The sequence below is a fragment of the Mangifera indica genome, chromosome 20 (genome assembly GCF_011075055.1).
Source record: "Mangifera indica cultivar Alphonso chromosome 20, CATAS_Mindica_2.1, whole genome shotgun sequence".
NCBI lineage: Eukaryota > Viridiplantae > Streptophyta > Magnoliopsida > Sapindales > Anacardiaceae > Mangifera > Mangifera indica.
In genome coordinates this window covers 752,732-777,260 of record NC_058156.1, presented here as the reverse complement: position 1 = coordinate 777,260, position 24,529 = coordinate 752,732, and the positions used below count along the sequence as shown (strand labels likewise).

The 24,529-nt window shown below is 33.7% G+C and overlaps 2 protein-coding genes across 2 annotated transcripts; one reads left to right on the top strand and one right to left on the bottom strand.

Moving 5' to 3' along the window:
• Positions 1 to 130: 130 nt before the first annotated feature.
• On the bottom strand, positions 131 to 4,120 carry LOC123204254 (aluminum-activated malate transporter 9-like). Its single transcript, XM_044620855.1, has 6 exons — positions 3,653 to 4,120; positions 3,278 to 3,418; positions 2,944 to 3,213; positions 2,559 to 2,698; positions 2,310 to 2,456; positions 131 to 935 (listed from the first exon to the last, which is right to left on the bottom strand). The coding sequence occupies exons 1-6, from the start codon at positions 3,933 to 3,935 to the stop codon at positions 300 to 302; spliced, it is 1,617 nt and encodes a 538-aa protein (XP_044476790.1). The 5' UTR covers positions 3,936 to 4,120; the 3' UTR covers positions 131 to 299.
• Positions 4,121 to 13,341: 9,221 nt separating this feature from the next.
• On the top strand, positions 13,342 to 23,630 carry LOC123204510 (calcium-dependent protein kinase 1). The gene is made up of 8 exons (XM_044621202.1): positions 13,342 to 14,081; positions 18,279 to 18,422; positions 18,613 to 18,765; positions 18,968 to 19,083; positions 21,595 to 21,762; positions 22,260 to 22,387; positions 22,525 to 22,624; positions 23,187 to 23,630. Exons 1-8 carry the CDS (start codon positions 13,424 to 13,426, stop codon positions 23,268 to 23,270), a joined length of 1,551 nt encoding a protein of 516 aa, XP_044477137.1. The 5' UTR covers positions 13,342 to 13,423; the 3' UTR covers positions 23,271 to 23,630.
• Positions 23,631 to 24,529: the final 899 nt, after the last annotated feature.

Sequence of the window (24,529 nt, the reverse complement as noted above, 5' to 3'; positions counted from 1 at the left end):
AATTATCCGACTTTATTAAACCAAAAAACATAATTAATATTAAACAATATTAGAAAATTTTTAATATTTTATTCTTAAAAAGGAATCCTAAAGTAAATGGGGGCACTATCCCCACGCCCCGCAAAATATATAAAAGCTGTAAAGAACCCTCTTTCAGAACAATTGCAACTTTATTGTTGTGTTATTACATCATTAAACAAAAACACTCAACTCTTTCCATTTTTTTCTTAATTGGATTGATTTCTTCTACATATTTGTCGTATCAAGTTTGGTATCGGTAGCAAATATACCATTTTCTTCTATACACCTTCATGCTTGAACTTAGCCATTTTAGCAAGTTCATCGACTGCTTCAACCAAGTGATCAAGCCTGGCAACAAACTCAATCAGCAACGAAGTAAAAGTAGCAAGTGACAATGCTGCAGTGCTCTCTAGTGCCCTCATTCTAGGCAAGAAATCCGTATTAACACCTTCTTCTTCAAAAGCATCCACCTCTCTAGATGGCCAAGAATGCATCCTTCTCGACTGCTTCCTCATCATCTCATGATAAGACTCCGGCTGTGCTTGTTGTGCTGTTGTTAGAGCCCCGGAAAAAGAACAGTTTTGGTTTACTGAATCAGTGTTATTATTCTCCAGACTGTTCCTTTCAGGATTTGCCTCCTCAGGGAGAGTTGAAGAGAAGGTGTTAGAGAGTCTTGAGAGGGGCTTGGAAGAGTTGACGTCGGGAGGGTCACAGTAAGCTGTGAGAAGATAAGAATGCATGTCCATGGTGCGTTGGAGTCTTTCACTTGAACTGTGAACCCTTTTCAGTAGTGAAGTTACGAGACTTCGCTTCATGTTGCCAATGTCTTTTCCCAAACTCCTCACCACCTCCGCCGCCTGGCTTGTCACATCTTGGATCTCCGCCTGGAATGTGATTCGGAGATTGTAGGGTGCCTGAAACCAAGAAATAAATTTAAAATGCTTACACATACAATTGAAAAAGCTGAGATATTGATGTGCCTCTGTATTTCTTAAAATCGTGAACGAAATGGGCTCTTTTAACCTAATCTTAAATTTTCCTTGATAACATTACGTAGAGATGGTAACAAGCTGGATAGGGGTCAAATATCTTATTTTCGTTCTAGTCTTTATAGAAAAACTTTTCTTTGTTTCCCTTATGGGGATAGTGAAGAACCCTTATTTCTTTTCTGTGAGAAAATTTTCTCTCCCATTCTCACGGAAAAAATTTTCTATACTTTCTTCATCTATTCTCATTAAAAAAATAATTAAATATTTATTAAGTGTTAAGATATATTTATAGTAATTTAAAGTTTTTAAGAATAATTCAATATATAAGAATTTAAAAAATATATAAGAGATGAGATGAATAGAAAAAAGGATAAATAAAAGATATATTTATTCTCATCCTCAATTATAGAGATTTTAATTATTTCTATTTCAATCATTATCCTATTTTTATTAGGAAATTCCCCTATTCAGAGACAAATAAGTTGAAGACCCGATTTCACAAGTCAAATTGTCATTTCTATTGGTTTGTTTTTAAAAGTTGTTTTTGTGAACTAGAGATATGGTTTTCATACCCAAACTAGAAGTTGATTGGGTGAAGAAGTCAGTTTGACTCAATCGATGTTCTAAATAAATATTTAAAATAATAATTAAAATAGTTTTGCATAATTCACCATTAAATAAAAATCCTAACTACATTTACATCAAAATAAATTTTGGTTAAAGACACATGTTGTGTCAATTGGTCTCAATGTATGGGTTTGACCTAGTTTGATCATGGTTCAACACGTCGATTTAAAACCCCTAACGAGTTTTAAGTATTTCTAGACTGGATTGGCTCTCGGTTCCCAATCAAGCTGGCTTCAAGCATAAACATATGGTGTAATTCTTTACTAATTTGATTCTCGGAACTTATTCGATTGCCATGAGAATTCTGGACCATTAAACTATGATCTAATAGAATTTTTTTGGGTCATATTCCTTGATTTCCAATGCATCATTTCTATTTGCAGCTAGGAAATGGATCGGATTCTGCTAAATTGTTAAGATATGAATATTCCATCTATATGTCGTGGTTCTCAGTTAGTAGTATTGAAGTTTTGAAATTGCTCACTGGGAACGGGGAAAATATACGAGTAATGTTATATGCATATATTTTTAAGTATATAATTAAGTATATAAATAATGTGTCATCATATGATTAAATGCTATTTTATCTTTAATTTAAAATCATTTAATCATTTAATAACATATTATCCATGTATCTAAGTGTTTGCATATAGTTTTATTGAAAATATATACCTGAATCTCAGAGTGAAGAACACCATGAAGTGCCATAACCTCATAAGCACAATATCGTAAAACTGCTCCCACTTTAACATACTCTGACCATGGATAAAAGAAGTGTCGAAATCTGCCATGTGGGGGTTCCCATTTTGCAGAAACAGCCTATCATATGAAACCAGTAACATCAGAGATCAACGTTTGTGCTTTCACTCTTTTATGGTAGAACATATGTTGAAAGAAGAAAAAAAACTAATAAACGAGTACCAAAGAGTCCAGTTTTGATGAAGAATTTAAGGTGGCTTTGCATTTCTTATAAGCAGGTTCATCTGGGAATTCATCCATGACAGTCTTAGAGAACTCTGGATAATCTAACCCTTCATCTTCTAAATACTTCTTCACACATTCTGAAATTTTCATAATGAATTAACACAGAGCATCATATCAAATGGTTTAAATCTAAGAGCAATACTCTATGTACTCATTTTAAGTACACAAATAGATATATATTTATGTATGTTATCATATGATTGAATGTTACTTTATTTTTAATTCATAATTGTTTAATCATATAATGATACACATAAGTGAATACCCATTTGTATATTCAAAATTGGTATGTATAGTTTTATGGTAAATTTAATTAGTTTACCTTCAAGAGAGTCTGCCACAGAGTTAAAGTTTTTGACGAGCTCCTTGTGCAATTGCTCTCCCGCCCATATAGGGAAAACGAGAACATTCACCAGGACTGCTATGAAACCTCCAATGGCAATCGAATACAGTCGATCCATGGAAGTTCTTATTGGGTTTCCCATTCTATATCCAGAGACTATTATTAAACAGTAGGTAAAAAGTATGACCCTGAATCCATACTCATATGGCACCAGCGATGGCCATTGCTTCATAAATGATGTGATAACCCCTGCAGAGAAAATCATCAAGAAAATTTCTTTGAAGTTTAATATATATCTGAAAGTTATTGGTACCTATGAAGAAGATGCTAATGCCAATTATAATTGGTTCAGCAACCAGGCCTGCAGAGAGAGCCAACTGAGCAACTACAATAGCTAAAATACCAGCAAGCAAGCTTCCAAGTGCTCGGTTGAATCCTCGATTAAATGTTGAACCTGAACTTGAAGGCCAAACAGGATCATAAGAATAAAACTATGTGTATAAATAAATTGTACAAGTTTATCTATACAAACTGATGTGTCAGTTTACGATTGAGAAATGTAATTACTTATATTTTCTCTCATTTCAAAATTATCTAACGGATTGTTATCATCTCAGTTTATTTAGATGTCTTTGTTTATCAAAATAGTATTGCTTGCAGTCATAACAAAATGGAGGAACGTACGTACCAACAGTATACTCGAACATAATGGCAACGGTGAGGATGGACCAGATAATATTGGTGCCAAAAATTTCATAGGGAGCCCGGAATAGAATGAGCAAAGAGATTAGCAGAACGGCAAGGCCCACTTTGAATGAAAATTTCAGTCTGTTGCTGTCTTCTTTGGCAAATTCCCAGACTTTCTGAATCCATGCCTCGACGGAAAACTCTTCGCGGCCCCCGGGTTCTTGCCGTTTAGTTTTGGTAGCTGTAGGAATGTTGATCTCAACACAGTCCTTTTTTCCATTCATTTTCCAATGAAGTATCCACTCCTTCAACTTCTCCAAATTGAATTGAATTATGTATAGAAGAGCTTTTATGGATAACAACTGGTGGGGTGACTTGACTGAAGGAAAAGGATTTCTCTATATATGGTGATTTAAAGAGGAAGGTGGAGGCTTAGTTGTGATGGCAAGTAGGAGAAGAAAGTATGAGTGGTCAATATTAAGAAATATACGGGAAAGAATAATGGGGCAATAATAGAAGGGAAGATTGAGCTAAAACCTGAGGATAAGAGATGCTTAACCTCAATAATGCTGCATAGATAGAGAATTAGAATCTGTGTATATATAAATTGCCTGGCAATGCATGCATGCACACGCATAAAATTGTTCTTTAAGTAAATATCCTCGTCACCTCTGCGGATCATACGCGCAAAGAGGATGTTCGATTGAGTTATCTTTTATATTATCACGAGTTTGTATCAATTTATTAGTAATATTTATTTGTGTACGTAATTTTATTTCTATGATCTATACAAATTTGAGTGACAACATACAATTAAATAATATGATTATTTTTTTTAATTCAAAATTAATCAATCATATGTTATTCCATCAGATTGAATGAATAAATTAATAAAATTTATTTACACAAGTAATATCATAGTAATATATATAGTAATCGTACAATTATTTTCTCCAATTTTGGGGTAGGTTTGAGTCCAATTGAGCCAAATTTTGGATCGACTTAAGTTTACATCGAAGTAATAATGTGTTTAAATTTGAGCCTATTCAAATTAGTATGCAATGTCATCAAAGGGTTGTTAACGAGTTCAACTATTTTATCAGAAGAGTGAATAATATTGTTAGCACAATGAAGTATCTTCAAAGAGACAAATAAACTGATCTCAAACACAATTATTAAGTTATAACTCCAACTCGAAATTAATTTGTTCAAACCAAGCATTGGATTTGGCCTAAGGAACTACCCATACTAACTTATATACATGCAACATGCTTTCCATTGGCCAAAAGACTTATTCCCACCCAAGGTATAGTGAAATCTCAAACTTATACCAATTAATTTTCAAAAACTCATATGTGCACTTATCATCAAACTTTTGTCAAAAATATTTTATTAGACTAAGGGTAAAATCGTTATTTTATCAATAATATTAAAAAAATTATAATTTTATTTCATCTTCTCCTTTTATCCTTATATTTTTCATTTTTGAAAAGTGACTATTTAACGCCCCCCCCCCCCCCCCCCAAAACTCTAGGATTTCTCTCTTTTAAGTTTTTTTGTTATTGTAAGTATCCACCCTAATTATTTGAAAATTTCGTTTCACCCCCAATGGTCTACACGTCCTATTCCAATAATAAGCTCCTCCATATCAGGTTACCTTCTCAGCCCGACTTCAATCTCGCTTTCTCTTCAACGCTTGAGCTGACGTTAGACTGAAACTGCACATTTTTAATGAAGAAAATTGCATACCAAAACCACATGTTAGACTAAAAATGGCAACAACACAATGTGGGAAAGAGATGTCTAAAACGTGTAAAAGAAAGGCCGAAAACAAAAAGAGATGATGTTGTCAGCGAAGAGAGGACAGAGGAGATGAAGACGTCTCTTTGTTGACGGAGACAAAAAGATGTCTTCCAGAGATGGTCATTGTCTCTTCATCTTGTCCTAAGGAACTACCCATACTAACTCATTGGATTTGGCCTAAGGAACTACCCATACTAACTCATATACATGCAACATGCTTTCCATTGGCCAAAAGACTTATTCCCACCCAAGGTATAGTGAAATCTCAAACTTATACCAATTAATTTTCAAAAACTCATATGTGCACTTATCATCAAACTTTGGTCAAAAATATTCTATTAGGCTAAGGGTAAAATCGTTATTTTATCAATAATATTAAAAAAATTATAATTTTATCTCATCTTCTCCTTTTATCCTTATATTTTTCATTTTTGAAAAGTGACTATTTAACGCCCCCCCCCCCCCCCCCCCCCAAAACTCTAGGATTTCTCTCTTTTAAGTTTTTTTTGTTATTGTAAGTATCCACCCTAATTATTTGAAATTTTCGTTTCACCCCCAATGGTCTACACGTCCTATTCCAATAATAAGCTCCTCCATATCGGGTTACCTTCTCAGCCCGACATCAATCTCGCTTTCTTTTCAACGCTTGAGCTGACGTTAGACTGAAACTGCACATTTTTAATGAAGAAAATTGCATACCGAAACCACATGTCAGACTAAAAATGGCAACAACACAATGTGGGAAAGAGATGTCTAAAACGTGTAAGAGAAAGGCCGAAAACAAAAAGAGATGATGTTGTCAGCGAAGAGAGGACAGAGGAGATGAAGACGTCTCTTTGTTGATGGAGACAAAAATATGTATTCCAGAGATGGTCATTGTCCCTTCATCTTGTCTTCAGATGGTCACTGTTGTCAGAAAGAGAAGAAAGAAATCCTAGGGATTTTCAGGGGAGGGGGGAGTCACTTTTCAAAACTAGAAAAGTTGAGGTTGGGGTGAAATTGTTAGTTTTTAAAATCTAGAGGGATAAAATATAATTTTTTATTACTAGCTCCTAGGATTTGAATATACATTAATTTTCGAGCCCTGCTGTTGTCTAGTAAAAATGATGGTTGTACCCTTAATCTTAACAAAAAATTCTAACAAAAGTTGAGTGATAGGTGGGTATTTAGGTTTTTGAAAGTTAACGGATATAAGTTTGAGATTTCACTATATTTAGCATGACAATAAGTCTTTTGGCCTTTTCAATTTAATATCTTTGCCTGGGAATTATACCATGACTAAGATTGCTAGCTGGGGACGGACATATTGAAACATCAATAAAACTAAATTATATGTAACCATTTTAGATATACAAATAAATATATATCTAATATGTATTATAATGTAATTTAGTGATTTTGAAATAAAAATAAAATAATATTCAATCATGTGATGATACACAATAATTTATATCTATTTATATACTTAATATGTATATACATAGTATTACTATTGAAACATTGCATACGAAAGATTGATGATAGAAGCACAAATAGTGAATATTGAAAGTTTTCTTACTCATCCATCATTCATTCATCGTCAACATTCTCTTGGTCTTGGTGCATGAAAAATCATCACTGTTTTATATATTTTATTTCAAAGATTTTAGCATATATAAATTCAAATTCTTCTACAAATGCAGAATGTGTCCCCCATGGTATCTAATTATTCTTATAAGATATGCTTTTTTTTCTTACCTCATGTAATATTCTTTAGATTTTATCTATGAGGTTGTGTTTTGTTATTAGGTTCTTTGCCGACCAACTAAGCTGTTCTCCTAATGTTAAATTACTTTCACATATAGAAGCACTTCATGTGCGTAACAATAGGGTAAATTCGAACTAAATTGAACTTAAATAAACACTAACTCAAACTCACTTTGAATCTAAAAAGTCTAACTGTAGTAAGTTCAAACTCATTCAAGTTGGCAATGAGGTTGTCAGAGAAATTGTTCAAAAGGATTCGAGAGGAAGAAGAAAGATTATTGGAGGTGACAAAGATTCAAACTATGACTATCTTAGCTCAAGTTCAACTTGTTCAAATAGAACATCAATTTGAGACCGAACCAACTCGACTCAAATTCAACCTTAATTAACAACACTAGCAAATTAATGTGTTATCATATGATTTAATAATTTTTAATTATAAATAAAATAAATAATTAAATCATACAATTATATAATGATATATCAATCGTTAGTATCATTAGCAAGCATCCTTTTGTACATGTAAGTAGTATTTCTCATGTCACATAATATGTAGTAAATGTATTAAATTATTAAGAATAATGTTATTTGTACACACTTTTGAATACATAATTAAGTACAACGATGATGTGTCTGTTTTGTATTTGGTTATAACACATATATGTATTTGATTAGCATGGTAGTCAAATCGTATATCGAAGCCCTAATTATCCATATCATGTATCGTATCGTATGATACACCTTTTAAAAAATAAAATAATAAAAAATTATAATTAATACACCATCTTCTTTAAAAATATTACAAACACTCTTAAAATTTTGAAAATTTTCATGTACAACCCTATTACATTATTATTTTCTCTAAAAAAGTGTATTAATCCGTATCAATAATATATCACATTATATGATATGTTCACTATATAGTATTAATTTATACATTTTATGATACGTATTGTTTTTCACCTGTATTATATCATATTATAATATACGTATCATATATCGTAAGATACTGATAATTATGCGAATTATGTTGATTAATGGTGTGTATGTCCATAGCACAACTTTAGTTTCTGAAAATCAGCGTCTGGTGGGTGCCAAGCCAAGCGTGGTCAGATTAATTGCAACTGTTGGGAGGAACATATTCCAGCTATAATTGTCATGTGACAACAGATGCAGTGTCGTCAATGTAGAAGAGGAGTGAAGAACTCGCAAATTTTCTTGAGGCATGTTCAGTTTTTGAGGGACAAAGATTTTATTCTGCCATCGAATTAAAGATGCTGCAGCCTCCCTTGGTTAAAACCCTGCACGTCATTTCCACATAACAGCATCTTCAGAAAATGCTTGACATGTTGATGAACCACAAGTCAGTCGTCTTGTTCGATAGATACATAGATGGTAGCATTATGAGTTGCCCTCTAGAAATGACTCTATATATATATGTATATGAAAGAAATTGATCAGATCAGAATTTGTTCCTTTTGATCAAAACCTATGATAATATTGATCTAAGGTGCTTATGAAATGAAGTTTGCAAGAATCATATCCCAAAAGTAGCTAACACAACCCTAGGCGAGATTGTCATTAGGAGTGGATATGAACAGAGTTGAGTCTAAACATCCCTCAATTCGAATTCGTTAAGTCAACATTAAGGATGATACAAGTTTGATTTGAATTAAAATGATTCAGTTTGAGTTTTACTCGAATTTATAGTTTAAATTCGTAACTTAAATATGTGACTGAAATTCATAGTTTGAATTCGTAACTTATTGACAAAATGATTTTGTATAATAATTAACTCAAAATAATTTAAGCCGAGCCACGAGCCAAGATCAAATCAAATCGAGTCATCTATTTAGCTTACAAGCCAAACCAAATCTAACCCTCTCTAACTGAAATTCAGCTTGGTTTCAAAATGAATCAAACCTTCTAACTCTAACTCAATTCAAATTTGAATTAAATGAATTCAAATTGAGTTGAATGAAGTCGAGCTAGCTTTTGAGCCTGAGCCAGCTCAATTCAGATCAAACTCTAATATATTGTTGATAGTATTAGAGTTAGATTTAAAGAAAGCCAAGCCAAGTCTAAGTATAGACCAAATCAAGTTTGAATCTTAAATGGTCAATTTGAGCTCATTTGAACTGATGAAAAATGTCATTAGGAGTTATTAATAAGATGAATAGTTTCATCAACAAGATGGACAGTGTGTTGTTGGAGTCGGGTTTGAGTTGAGCTAACTTGGTTCAAATATAATCCTAGCCGTCCCAACCATGATGCATGGTGTGATATTAAATGGTATAAACTGTAAAATACAGGATTATATTATTAATCAAATCACATAGAAGTTTCTGTTTTTTGAGTTGTCACTGTTGCTCTTGCATCACGTGATGATATATCTGACAATAAACTTCGTCCATGCAGAAGATCTTTTGAAACTACCCCGGCTGAACCTCTATAAAGAAAATCATACAAATGGACATCAACAAAAATGAAAAGCAGAAAAGAAAAGAAAGCATATTTGAAAGTGTGTATTTGATTTTCAAAGAATTAATTCAGGAATCAAGCTTGCCTTCGCACATATTCTGTCCACGATGGCAACTTTGCAGTGTAAAATCTCACAATAAAAGTTTATACTTTTTAATATATGATCCCAACATACCATCACACGATATTAATTTCGTGTATGCGAGCTTCCAGAACTAGGAGATGTGGTGCTATTTTTGACATCAAATGATATTAATCTGATAAAATTACCCTTAAAAATTAGTTATTGAAATTAAAGAGTTTAATATTATATAAACCCCACACTAAAAACTTATATTTTTCAATGCAGTTTACGTTTAGCCAGAAAAGGAAAGATTGTGGTATGTCTGCAACAAGTATGAGCTTGATCTAGAATAGGATGCCAAAAGGATTGAAAGCTGGATTCCAGTATTCTGTAGTTTAAGAACTGCATGGCCTTGTGGATCCGCAAATGGACCACGTCGCTTACTCACATAATCGTAGGGTTAGATTTGATTTGGACTACCAGTAACACCTAATCTGATTGCAGGTATTAAATTCAAAAGAGATAGTTTAAAATCGACGATTAAAATTTTAAATTGATTTGAAAATAATTCAATTTTAAATTTTATCTGAGTCAGCTTAAGCACAACTCGTTTATCAAAAGAAAGTCAGATCCATGGAATCCAACCCTATTGCTATTTTTCTGTTTTCTGTTGACTGATTAGTTTTTTTCATACGTATGGATGTTTTGTACTGTGTGGTAAAACTTTTAGTGTTCTTTTTATGCCCAAACTTGCAAGCAAGTGTTTGTGGTCCAAAGGTTAGGGTTCTTTCAAGCAGTAGACCCGGGTGCTACTTTCGGCAAAGGCAATTGGCCCTTTTCGCAATCTGGTTCGCTCTATTGGGCCTGGCGTAGCAATGTTAGTAATGGTGTTTCCATGTATTGACAGACAGACAGGTCTACTTAAATGGCTTTTCCAGCTTTAAAAAGGCCATGTACTACAAACTTCTTAATTTTCCATTGGGTTGGATTGGTTTTGGTTCGAATTTCAGCTTGTATTCTCATAAAATGAGTTGAGTTTGAATCAATCCGAATGATTGGGTTCAAGCTTATGTGGATTGAATTCAAAGTTAACTTATTTTTTAGCATCAACTTCTTGATCTTGAATAAATTTCAGACTGATTTTTTTTAATTCAAGTTAATGTCAAACTACAGGTGTACTTAAATAGCTTATGAAGACTTTAAAAAGGGTCGTATGTTACAAACTTATTCGTTTTCTATTAGGTTGGATTAGATCTGGGTTTAAATTTAAGTTTGTATCAAATAAGTTAAGTTTGAACTAAGATTTATACTTGTTTTTATAAAATAAGTCGAGCTTGAATCTATATGAATAATTGAGTTTGAGTTGACAGTGATTGAGTTTAAAGTTAAATCATTTTTTAGTCTTAAGAAATTATTTTCAGTCTTAATTCGATAATCTCGAGCCAATCTTACATTGCCCATGCTCGGTCCATGGCAAACTCAACCCTAAATTTGTAGGATATTGTTGGGGTGGGAACAAATTTTTGGCTTATCCAATTACATTCCATTTATCTCTTGTTGAAACTTTAATACATGCAAATTCTAAAGTATTAGAAAAATGTTTCTTACTTATGCTTATTAGATTTTTAGTACAATTGCTTGTCACACAAAATCTAAATGAGCCATGCTTCATAATCCTGAAAACTCTTGAAAATTGCTTCACTGCCAATGACTGGTCTACATTTCTTGAAACTTCTTTGAATAAAAAATTTTAATGAATAAAGTTGTATTAGGGTTTGGAAGATGTGGCTTAGCCCTAATTTCTTAAAACCTTCTTGAATAAAATTTTTCAATGATTAAAGTTATGTTAATGAATAAGATATGGAAGATGTTAGATTTCATGGTAGTCGAGTCATGTATCATATCATATATCAAAAATATATTTTTTTATATTGTGTATCATATCGTATCGTATGATACACCTTTAAAAAATAAAATAATAAAAAAATTCTAATTGATACATTATCATTTTAAAAAATATTACAAACACCCCTAAAAAATTAAAATTCCTTTTATACATCCCTATTATATCATCATTTTTTTTAAAAATATGAATAGATATGTATCGATAATATATATTGTATTGTAAGATACATATCGTATTATACGATATATTTATTATATCATATTAATTCAATAGACTTTATAATACAAATCTATTTTCCACCAATATCGTATTATAATATAGAATATATATCGTGTATTATAGAATACTAATAACTATAACTAGATTTGATATATAACTTTGAACAAAATTCAAATATAAAAGAGTTAGTTCGAGATTGAATTATTAAGATCTGAACTCAACTCATTTTGATTCAAATTTAAATGGCTTAAATTGAATTCAACCCTAAAATAGAAAAATAACATAATCTTGGTTGAGTTGATTATAAAAAGCTTATTATTAGCCAAGTTTTCGTGCCAAAGATGAGCTTCATGTTGTACCTCTAGGGTAAAGTTGAGTCTCAATGAAATGACGTACAATTTTATTTATATATATATATATATAATTATATAATTATATAATTTTAAATTAAAAATAATATAATATATAATCATATAATAATTATATCACTTGTCTATTCAAATTATATATAAAAAATATATATACATAACTTCGCTCTTCAATAAATCAATGTGAAATTGATTCCTTCTTTTGTAATTGTATTTTTCATAACCTTCAAGATATGAAAATCTGTATACACTTTGGTATATAAATCGATATTTATGTTTTGGTATACCGTCACTCCCCTGATGCGCTTGTAGTCCAACGGTTAGGATAATTGTCTTCCAAGTAATAGACTGGGTTCGACCCCCGGCCATACGCAAATCAATGTTTTTTCAAGCTGGGCTTTTTTCTTTGGGCCAGTATTGACAGGTTCATTAGCTTGGACAGGTCTTTGAAAAGGGCCTTCTGTTACAAATTTAGATCAAAAGTATTATCTTATTAATCTTAATTAATTTTGAATTAACTTTTCCAAATTTAAATCAATCACTAACTAATTTTATTTGAATTTAATCTGAACCAAATTCATTTTTAAGCGAAGTTGGTTTTGTTTGTGGCTTACCCATCTAATTCCTATTTGTCTCTTGTATTTGTTAGTTTTCTTATTCATTGCAAATTCAAATTTATCTTTCAAATCAACAACTCAATTCGAAGTATTAATTTATTAATCTTAATTAATTTTGATTAGGCTTTTTCAAATTTAAATTAATTTCTAACTGATTTTGTTTGAATTCAATGTGGCTTGTCCATCTAATTTTTATTTGTCACTTAATGAAATTTTAAATATAATATTATATGTATTTATTTTAAATATATAAATATATATTATTATATAATTAAATATTATTTTATTTTTAATTTAAAATTATTTAATTATATAATTATGTAATGAAAACGTATACTTTGATTGAAACTTCAATTTTGAAGTATTTATTACGGCAAGTGTCACGTAAACCTGTGACTGAATTTATGGACAATAAATTTTTCATTGAACTTTTATCCGAAGGGTACAGTTGTAATTTCATAAGATCACGATTCAGACATGAAAATCTCCAGCCGAACCAAGCTCAACCCGCATTGACTCGAAAACTTTGGCTCTTTCTCTAAATCTCTGTTGACTAAAGTTGACCAAAATGGGCAACTGCAATGGCCTCCCATCTGACCTAACTCAACTGCCAACCACCACCACCGCCTCCGCAGAATCTGAGCCCCACTCCAATGCCCTCAAGATTCACCCTCCATCTTCTTCTTCCTCCAACGTCTCAACCAACACATCAACCATAGGCCGCGTCTTGGGCCGGCCCATGGAGGACGTCCGATCCACTTACATCTTCGGCCGCGAGCTCGGACGCGGTCAGTTTGGCGTCACTTACTTGGTAACGCACAAAGAAACTAAACAACAATTCGCGTGCAAGTCAATCGCCACGCGGAAGCTCATCAACCGGGATGACATCGAAGACGTGCGTCGCGAAGTTCAGATCATGTACCACCTCACTGGTCACAGGAATATCGTGGAGCTGAAAGGCGCGTACGAGGACCGCCACTCAGTCAACTTGGTGATGGAGTTGTGTGCGGGAGGGGAGCTGTTTGATCGGATCATAGCTAAGGGACATTATTCTGAGAGAGCTGCTGCCAATTTGTGTCGACAGATTGTGACTGTGGTGCATAATTGTCATTCTATGGGGGTTATGCATAGGGATTTGAAGCCTGAGAATTTCTTGTTTTTAAACACCGATGAGGATTCGCCTTTGAAAGCTACTGACTTTGGCCTCTCTGTGTTTTTCAAGCCAGGTGAATTTCGTTTCTTAATTTTATTTTCACTTGGTGTCATGGTAGAGTATTTGATTATGAATTTCTGAAGGAGAGGCAATGTAGGATGGAATTAGATGGAATTTGAGTTGATAAGGTAGAAATTCTATTGATGATGGTTGTTTGTTGCATTGCAATATGTTATCATTTCCAAGTAAATTGGCGAAAGAATTCAAGTAATGCTGTGTCAGTACATTCAGTTTTTTGGAACACATGTCTCAAGATTAGTATATAAAGGATAGGTAGGGTTGGAAAAAGGGGAAGGAAGAATAAAATTGGGGTTTGGGCAGCCTTAGGGCTTATTAGGGAGGTTTATGATGCATTGGATGCCCGCAATTGAGAGGCCCCGACCCTTTGAATTGTCGGTTTATCGTTGTAAATCCCCCTTTATCAATAAAATGTTTTTTTTTTTTTTTTTATTTGTGGTTGTTTGATGTTTTTGGTTGAATTATTGGCTGAGTTCCTAATGTGTTTCGTTGTGGCGGCTGATTTGGCATGGTTATATCCCTTATTGCATCATTAAATTTATGCGATGTTTACTGTGAACAACCTTGAGAAAAATATTCTATTTCAAAAGAATGAATTTACATTAATATTTATATGAAATTCTAAATCCTAGTTTAGGAAAGAGTATATGTACTTTCCTAGTTTACAAAGATACAATCACTCTAATTATTTTCTTCCTAATTTAGAGATACAACTCATATACAACTCAACATTCCCCTCAAGTTGGAGCATACAAATCATATGCACCAAGCTTGTTACAAATGAATTCAATACGAGGACTCCTAAGAGACTTAGTAAGGATATTTGCAAATCATTGGAGCTGACACGGTTGGTAGTTATATATTCTGATTAAATCTTTTCTCAAATGAAATGACAGTCTATTTCTATATGTTTTGTTCTTTCATGGAATACTAGATTAGAAACAATATAAAGTGCTGCCTGGTTATCACAAATTAGCTTCATCTGTGATATATCTGCAAATTTTAACTCTTGAACCAATTGTTTCAACCATACAAGCTCACAGGAAGCCAATGTCATAGCACGATATTCTGCCTCTGCACTTGATCTAGCCACAACATCTTGCTTTTTACTTTTCCATGAAACCAAGTTACCACCAACAAGAATACAATATCCAGAAGTCGAGCGTCTATCAAACGGAGATCCTGCCCAATCAGTATCAGAATATCCGACAATCTAAGTATGACCTTTATCTAAATAGAGTAATTCTTTTCCTGGTGCTCTCTTAATATACCTCAGGATCCGAATAGTTGCATCCCAATGAGAATCGCACGAAGATTGGAGGAATTGACTGACAACACTAACTGGAAAAGAGATATTTGGTCTTGTGATTGTCAGATAGTTGAGTTTACCTGCTAGCCTTTGATATTTCCCAGGTCTGCAAGTGGCTCCCCCTGTCTTGGCACAAGTCTAGTATTAGGGTCCATAGGAGAATCAATAGGTTTACAATCCAACATCCCTGTCTCCTCCAAGACATCCAAGGCATATTTCCTCTGAGAGATAGTAATACCTGTCTTAGACTGAGCAACTTCTATCTCAATAAAGTATTTAAGTGTTCCCAAGTCCTTGGTCTAAAAATGATTAAATAGATGCTATTTTAATTGATTGATACCCTCCTGATCATCACCAGTGATAACAATATCGTCGACACAAACAACCAGATAAATGCACTTTCCTCGGGACGTGTATCTGTAAAATACAGAATGATCTGACTCACATCGAGTCATAACAAATTCTTGAATAACTGTACTAAAGCGTCCAAACCAAGCACGTGGAGATTGTTTTAGACCGTATAGTGAGCGTCGAAGTTTACAAACCAAATCAGACTCCTCCTGAGCAACAAAACCAAGTGGTTGCTCCATATATATCTTCTCTTGAAGCTCACCATGAAGAAAAACATTTTTGATTTCTAACTGAAGCGAAGGCCAATGACGAATGACAACCATAGATAAGAATAACCGAACGGAGGACATCTTGGCTATTGGAGAGAATGTGTCACCATAATCCAAACCATAGACCTGAGTATAACCTTTAGCAACCAACCAGGCCTTGAGACGATCAATAGTACCATGAGGACCAGTCTTGACTGTGTAAACCCAACGACAACCAATAGTGGAGTGACCTAGAGGTAATTTAACCAATTCCCAAGTACCATTATGATGTAATGCAGTCATTTCATCCACCATTGTTTGCCTCCAACTTGGATTAGAAAGAGCCTCACTAACAGATTTAGGAACTGAAATGAAGGATAAAGAGGACACAAAGACATAATATGGTGAGGATAAACGGTGATAACTAAAAAAGGTATAAATAGGATTAGGGTTACGAGAAGGTCTTACAGCTTTACGGATGGCAATAGGAAATTGGTCATCAGGAGATAGGACCTCAGCCAGACTAGATGCAGGAACAAGAAGTGAGTCAACAGAAGCCGTTGGAGCAATAGAAGTGATATCAGTACCTAAAAGAGAGTCAACAATTGGGAAAACAGGTTCCAAAGCTTGTGTGAGTGTAGATTGTGGGACGACTGTAGGACGTACATCGAAAGTAGGAATAAAAGTAGGTAATGGAAGACTCTTAGTGACAGGAGATTGGATTTCAGATGAAGAGAAGTAAGGAGAGGACTCGAAGAAAGTAACATTAGTGGATATAAAGTAATGACGTGTCATAGGAGAGTAACATTTGTAACCTTTCTAGAGACGAGAGTTACCAAGAAATATACATTTGATAGACTGAGCAGATAGTTTATTAAGACCTGGGGAAAGATTATGTACAAAACATGTGCAACCAAAGACACGTGGAAGAATAGTGTATAAAGGGCCAGTAGGGAAGAGAATTGAATGCGGAATTTGATTTTGCAATACTAATGAAGGCATCCGATTAATGAGATAGCAAGCAATGAGAACTGCATCAACCTAAAAATGTATAGGAGCATGTGAATGTAATAATAATGTACGAGCTATTTCAATAAGGTGTCTATTTTTGCGCTTAACAACCCTATTTTGTTGTGGGGTATAAGCACAAGAAGACTGATGAAGAATCCCTTGAGAAGACATGAAATTTGTGAAAGAAGTGGAAAAATATTCACTTGCATTATCACTACGTAATGTGTGTATAGAGGAATTAAATTGTATTTTAACTTCGTACAAAATGATTGAAAATGAGAAAATAACTCGGACAAACTTTTCATTAAAAATATCCACGTGCAACGCGAATAATCATTAATAAATGTCACAAAATATTAAAAATTTAAAGTAGACTTGACTCGACAAGGACCCCACACATCAGAGTGAACTAACTCAAAAGGAGACGAAGCTCGATTATTGACACGCCTTGGAAAGGAACTATGAGACTGCTTCCCAAGTTGACAAGACTTACACTCAAGAGATGACAAACTGGATAAATGAGGGACAATCTTCTGAAGCTTGGAGAAACTAGGATGCCCCAAACGATTGTGGAGAAGAGTTGAAGATTCAATAGCAGTGCAAGCAACGGAAGAAGGAAGAGACAAGTGATAAAGCCCTTGTGACTCACGTCCTGTGCCAATCATCTTGCCTGAACTTCGATTTTGTATAACAAAAACATCATTAGTAAATGTAATGGAACAATTCAAGACTCGTGTTAATTTACTAACTGAAACGAGATTAAATGGGCAATTAGGAAGATAAAGAACAAATTCTAAAGATAGATTGGGTAATGGATTAGCATGTCCTACAACTTCAACTATAGATTTTGTGCCATCCGCTAGTGTGACAGAAGAAAAGGATTTGGAATGATTAAAATGTGAAAATAAACTAGAGTTATCAGAAATATGATCCGAGACACCTGAATCTGTCATTCTTCGGTGGCCGTGTCTACACCATTGCTGCTACATCACTTTGGATATATAATTGGAATATAAACTTTTAATTGTGGGATTATTAAATTATCATAATTCTATTTACTTTTATTCTCTTTGATTGCTCAACGTGCACAATGCAGATGCCAAATGTTTAGCATTCATACCACTAAATTGTGTCTTTTGGTTTGAGTTATAACTTTCATTTTGTTTATTGCATTTGCACTTGATTTTTTATTGTGGAGTATTTTCCTTTTGACCTTACTTTTGGTGGCACACTTATGATAAATTTGAACTATATAGTGTTAGTGCCATTGCAGGAGACGTGTTCAAGGACCTTGTTGGAAGTGCATATTATGTAGCTCCTGAGGTATTGCGCAAGAGTTATGGAGCTGAGGTTGATATTTGGAGTGCTGGAGTGATACTATACATTCTTCTTAGTGGAGTTCCTCCATTTTGGGGAGGTAAGGATTTTATAGCTTATGAAGTTCCAGAGCTTGAAGATTGATGCTGGTTGTAAATTAATATCATATGATATATTTTTTGTGTCATATCTGGAGTGCTTAATAACAAAGTAATTTGCAAAGCTCATTAGTCAATGGTAGTTTTTTAGCAGTGGCTTACGTCGATTACACTTTTCTATCATATACGTAGAAAATGAACAAGGTATCTTCAATACCATTCTGCGGGGGCATCTCGATTTCTCATCTGATCCTTGGCCCAGCGTATCCAATAGTGCCAAAGACCTTGTCAAGAAGATGCTGCGTGCTGATCCTAGAGAAAGGCTTTCAGCTGTTGAAGTATTGAGTAAGTTCTGTTATCCAGGAAGGCTGTCTAGTGATCATTTACTTTGCAGAGGATTGAGTGATTCCAATGCTTCTAATGGGTTTATTTTGAAGTGTGCACTGTCTTTTTGGTGTTTATCCTCCCTGCTTTTTGTATTTGTTCATCTTATTAGAGTTTCTTGACTCTCAGTACATTAAAAAATTAACATTGAAATGCAATGCAGATCATCCATGGATAAGAGAAGACGGTGATGCCTCTGATAAGCCTCTTGATATTGCTGTTTTAACTAGAATGAAGCAATTCAGGGCAATGAACAAACTCAAAAAAGTAGCTCTAAAAGTAAGCCTTTACTGCTGTTGCATTGTTTTCTAATCCTTTTCACAAGAAATTTGGACTTCATTGCAGTAAAGAGGAAACTATAGATGGAAAGGTCTGTTGACCTAAAAGGATAAAATATATGAGTACAAAAGAACATGTTTGCTATAATATAGTTAAACAAGTGGAAACTCATGGAGTTTTAGTTGTCCTCTTAGTGGTTTGAGGTGGTAGCCCCTATTTTAGGTGGACAATGTAATTTTTAATTGGTAAAACTGACAACTTTAGTTCATGAAGTTCTTAATGAATAAATTTGCAATGATGTTAAAAAACATTGTTATCTTACTAATCATGATTTTGTTATCTTATACTTCTCAATAGTATAACAAGAAGTTCATTCTTATTCAAAGTAGGTATATTTTTTATGCAGTTTTAATTGCTAATGTGGAGGAATGTAGAAAGAAAAGGAAGAAAGGGATGTTGATTAAAACTGAGTTTGAAAAGGCCTATGATCATGTTGATTGGAACTTTTTGGACTTTTTCCTTCAAGTAGGTTGATGATGGATTAGGAGTTGTTTGCACTCAATGAACTTCTCAATTTTAATTTAATGGTTGTTCAAGGGGCTGTTTTGGTGCATCAAGAGGTAGATGTCAAGGGTTACCCACTTTCACTCTTCCTTTTTAATTTGATTGTGGATGGGTTAATAGACTTATGGACAAAGCTGTGGAAGCAAGGTTGTCAGTGGTGTTATGATTGGCAAGGAAAAAGTGGAGGTGTCTTGCCTCCAATTTGTAGATGATACATTTTTCTCTATTCAATAGATAAATAAAAATTGGTAATATGCTAGAAAAAAATTAAAGGCTTTAATATTTATTCTGGACTCAATGTTAATTTGACCAAAAGTACAATTCTGGGAATTAATTTTTCGAAGGAGAAAGTAAAATCTTTGGCTTGATTGTTGGTAGTTGGCCTCTCAAACAATTGGGACTCCCTTTGGTTGGTAATCCTACACTCCAGATCTTTGGAGTCCAGTGGTAGAAAAAAGTTGCAAAAGACAAGCTGGATGGAACAGATTTTTCTCTCTAAAGGTGGTAGACTTATCTTAGTGCAATTGGTGTTATCAGGCGTTCCAACTTACTTTCTATCTCTTTTCAAAATCCCTTGTAGCGTTGCAAAAAGAATTGAGCGGATGATGAGAGATTTCTTTGGGAAGGATATGATGAGGGAAGTAATTCTCATCTAATTAGATAGGAAGTTGTCTCTAAACCTAAAAAGAAAGGTGGCCTAGGGATGGGAATGTGGAGAAGAAATATTAAGGCGTTGGTGGTGAAATGACTTGGAGTTTTAGCCACAAATATAAACACCCTATGGTATAAAGTGATCAAGAGTAAATATCACCTTCATCCAAATGGGTAGGATTCAAAAGGATTTTGGTACGGATGTAATAGAAGATCATGGAAAGCCATTTCCAAGGACTATGTTTTCTTTAGCAATCATATCGCTCTTGAAGTGGGGAATTGTAAGGAGTTTTGCTTTTGGCAAGATAAATGGCTTTGTGACTCTTGCTTCCAAATTTGTTTTCCTAACCTTTATAGATTGTGCCTCAATAGATTTGGCACTATTCATGATTCCTTAACTTCTTCTTTGTCTAATGGGTATAGGTGTTGGAATGTTAATTTCAAAAGGAATTTGAATGATAGAGAAATTCTAGATTTTGTGATTTTCTTAGGGTTGCTTGAAAATGCAAGGTTAAATGAGTTGAGGAAGGATAAAAGGGCATGGAAGCTTTATTCAACAGGTTGTTACATATGTATATCATTCTTTGAGAGATTATATGAAGAAATTTGAATGAGGAGTTTAATCAGTTCATGGTGATTCGGAAGGCTAAAGTCCCTCCCATATGGAAGCTTTTGCCTGGCTCATGGGAAACTTACACATCTGACACTATTCCAGTCAAGTATCCTAATGTGAAGTTTTCTCCATCTTGGTCTGTTATCCGTCGAAATAATGAAGAAACAGTGGTTTTGTTCTTCCATTGCCTAGTGGTGTTTTTTTTGTGGGCTAAATTATGCAACAAAGTTAAAATCCAGTGGGCAAGTCTGAGAGATTGCCCTTCTTTACTTATGGAGAATGTTGCAAAGATTTTGTGGGAATGTGCAGTTCTAGCTCTTTTGTGGTTAATGTGGCATGAAAGGAATGGCTGAATCTTTGAAGGGAGTAAAGGAGAAGAGGCTAATGTTTTATGGGAGAAATCAGATTTTTCACTGCTCTTTGACTGTCTATTACAAGAGATTTCCAAGATACCTCTTTTTTTCTTCATTTTTCAAAATTGGATTGGGTTTTGAGTTGATGTGTTTTGTGTTTGTGGTTTTTGAGATTCTGTAGTTTCACTCTTTTTGGTGTTCATATACACAAGATTTTTTAGTTTTTGTAAATCTTTAACTCTCATACAGTGTATCTCATCTATATATATAAATAAACTAATGTTTCCTGTCTAAAACAGATAATAATAAGAATTTCTTTCTTTCTTTCAGGTAATTGCTGAAAATCTTTCTGAAGAAGAAATTATGGGTTTGAAGGAAATGTTCAAATCCATTGACACGGATAATAGTGGAACCATCACTTATGAAGAGTTGAAAGCTGGTCTTTCTAAGCTTGGCACCAAGCTGTCTGAGACTGAAGTGAAGCAGTTAATGAAAGCAGTAATGCCTCTGGTCTCTTTTTCATTCAGTTCTGCATGACTTCTAACTATAAATGAATGTTTTACGCCCATTCCTACAGATTTGTTTTGAGTCTTTGATGGTAAAGAAAATTTCTTCACAGAACTTGGCCCAAACCCTAGCTTTATGCTTCTGGTTTTGATTAAGAAAAGGAAGCCTGTATAATTGGTCCCAAAAGAAGTCTAGATCTAGAAGAGGATAAGTTCTTTTCAAGAACACGGTAGTTTCTTGATGAACAGATACCTGGATCAGATCTTGATTTAAGATGTTATTACTTAAATGTTTCACTCACTTTTATAAAATATGGGTGTCTCAATCCTCGATACTACTGAAAGAGCAATACACTTGGTTGCTTTCTTGAGCAAACAAATATATATTGCTTTTGTTTCTTTGTCAGTACTGAATCAAGATATCATTATTCATGGCTTTTTTATCTCTTTGCGGTTCAACTGAAAGCATAAACATGGTTACTCTATCAGGCTGACGTTGACGGAAATGGAACCATTGATTACATTGAATTCATAACAGCTACTATGCACATGAACAGAATGGAAAGAGAGGAACACTTAGACAAAGCCTTTGAATATTTTGACAAGGACAACAGTGGGTATGAACTCTTACTTCTTCGTTCGTTTGGTCTTACTAATAATATAACAATAGCAATTTACATTACCAAATTTTATGTAAAAAGCAGTTTCTTGATACAATATACTGGTTATGAGCTCCCTGCTTCTCAATGTGTAGTTACATTACTATGGAAGAACTGGAGCATGCCCTTAAGAAGTATAATATGGGTGATGCGAAAACAATAAAAGAGATTATCGCAGAAGTTGACACAGACAATGTATGTATCTTCCTTCCTTTCTTCATTTATAAGCATTGTTATTTGTTATCCAGATTGCAACAACTGTGGTATGCAGCCATTTGTTATCTATACAACTATGTCTTAGAACACAGATCGCTTTTGACACATAATAATCAAGATTGTGATCTACTATAGATCATCGACAAAACATGTCTTGATGATTGATAATACATAGATTGCAGAGAAAAAAATGCGGTATTGGATAGGAAATGCCCCAGAGAAGATTCCAAATTTGCCAATTTAGTAGAATTGTCAAATTTCATATGTTAATGATATAGTAACATTATATAGCTTTCATTCATAGGGCTGCTCTTATAGATGACTTTCATATTTGATATCCTTGACTAAACCACTATGAATTTGGTTTCCAAAGATAAATTTGCATTTAGAAATTTGTAGGTCATTGTCTCCGATCATTTTACCGAGCTATTGCTCTCCATGCCATGATTTCACATTCTGTTGAACCAAGCAAAACCTTACTGTCAATATATCATGACAGTTGCCTTTCTGCAAATGATATGTAACCTGAGTCCTATTGCAGGATGGAAAAATTAACTATGATGAGTTTGTGGCCATGATGAAAAAAGGCAACCCAGATATAGTCACAAAGAGACGGCGAAAGTGAGCCTATTACATTTGGCATGTTTGCTAGCTCAGATTCCTGGTGTTTTGACTGGGTATAATCTCAATTTAATCTACCACCAGAGAGATAATACACGGTTGGTTGTACTTGATTGTTTGTGCTTTTTTATATCTGCGTTTTACATGCTTAGGTAGATAAACACCTATGATCTATATTGGGAGAACATAGTTGTTTTCAAGGTTTTGGTTAAATTGTTGGCTCAATGCTTGAATATGTAAAGACTATTTTGAATGTATATGAATTCTGTACTTAAGTGTAGGGCACCTTTATGTCATTCCAGGTTTGTCTTACAATGACTCTTCTATATTGATATTGAAGTGGGTGATAAGTTTATGCTTTCAATTTCCAGTTCTGTTTGCTTGCAGATTATGATATTTAAGAACATGATTGATGGGACCTTTTTTTTTGTGAGCGCAATCTCGGATCATAATATTCATATTTCATGTTGATCAGACATATTTATATTCATTCACTTGTTTCGAAAACAGACCTTCCTCACTGGCATTCATCCAATTCTATGATGTGCTTAGTTTACTTTACTTTCTCTTCTGCATTCATATTATTTCTCGATCTATGACCGTGAAAACGATGACTAAAAAGGCATACCAGTGAAGGAAGGTAGCAAATGGTGAGAGAATAAAGGGGATTCTCCATTGATGGCACTTGAGAGAGTAGTTGAAGTAGACATCAATTGGTTGCAAATGGTTAAATATTTTTCTTTTGAATTTGATACAGAGAGTCATTGCAGAGGAGCAGATTAATTCTCCTATGCAATTCTCCAGCTGTGGGCATCTTCTCAAGCTGGGCGCTGATGTAATGGTTATCTACTAGTAGTTGACTACCTTTAAGAAAGAGGAGTTTTGGTCCTATAAATAAGCCAAACCTTTCGAGTTCATTTTTATAACACGAATCAAGTATAAGTTGATTTAAATATTTGAATTTAAGTTGACGCATGTTAAATTCAAAATATTTTTTTTTTTGAGTTTTAATTAGTCGATTTTAATCTAGTTTTTGTATGGATTCGATATATAACTTATGTAAATATTAAATCATTCCACACCCGAAGCATATTAATAAAGAATGGTGATGTTGTGATCCAAAAATAAATAACTCATCAAATATATTAACTATTATGCAAATTATCAATCTTCAATAAATATGTTTATCTAAAATTAGTGGTAACAATATGAAACATTAATAGTGATTAGTGATAATGGTTTGTCTTATTTTTATGGCCAAAG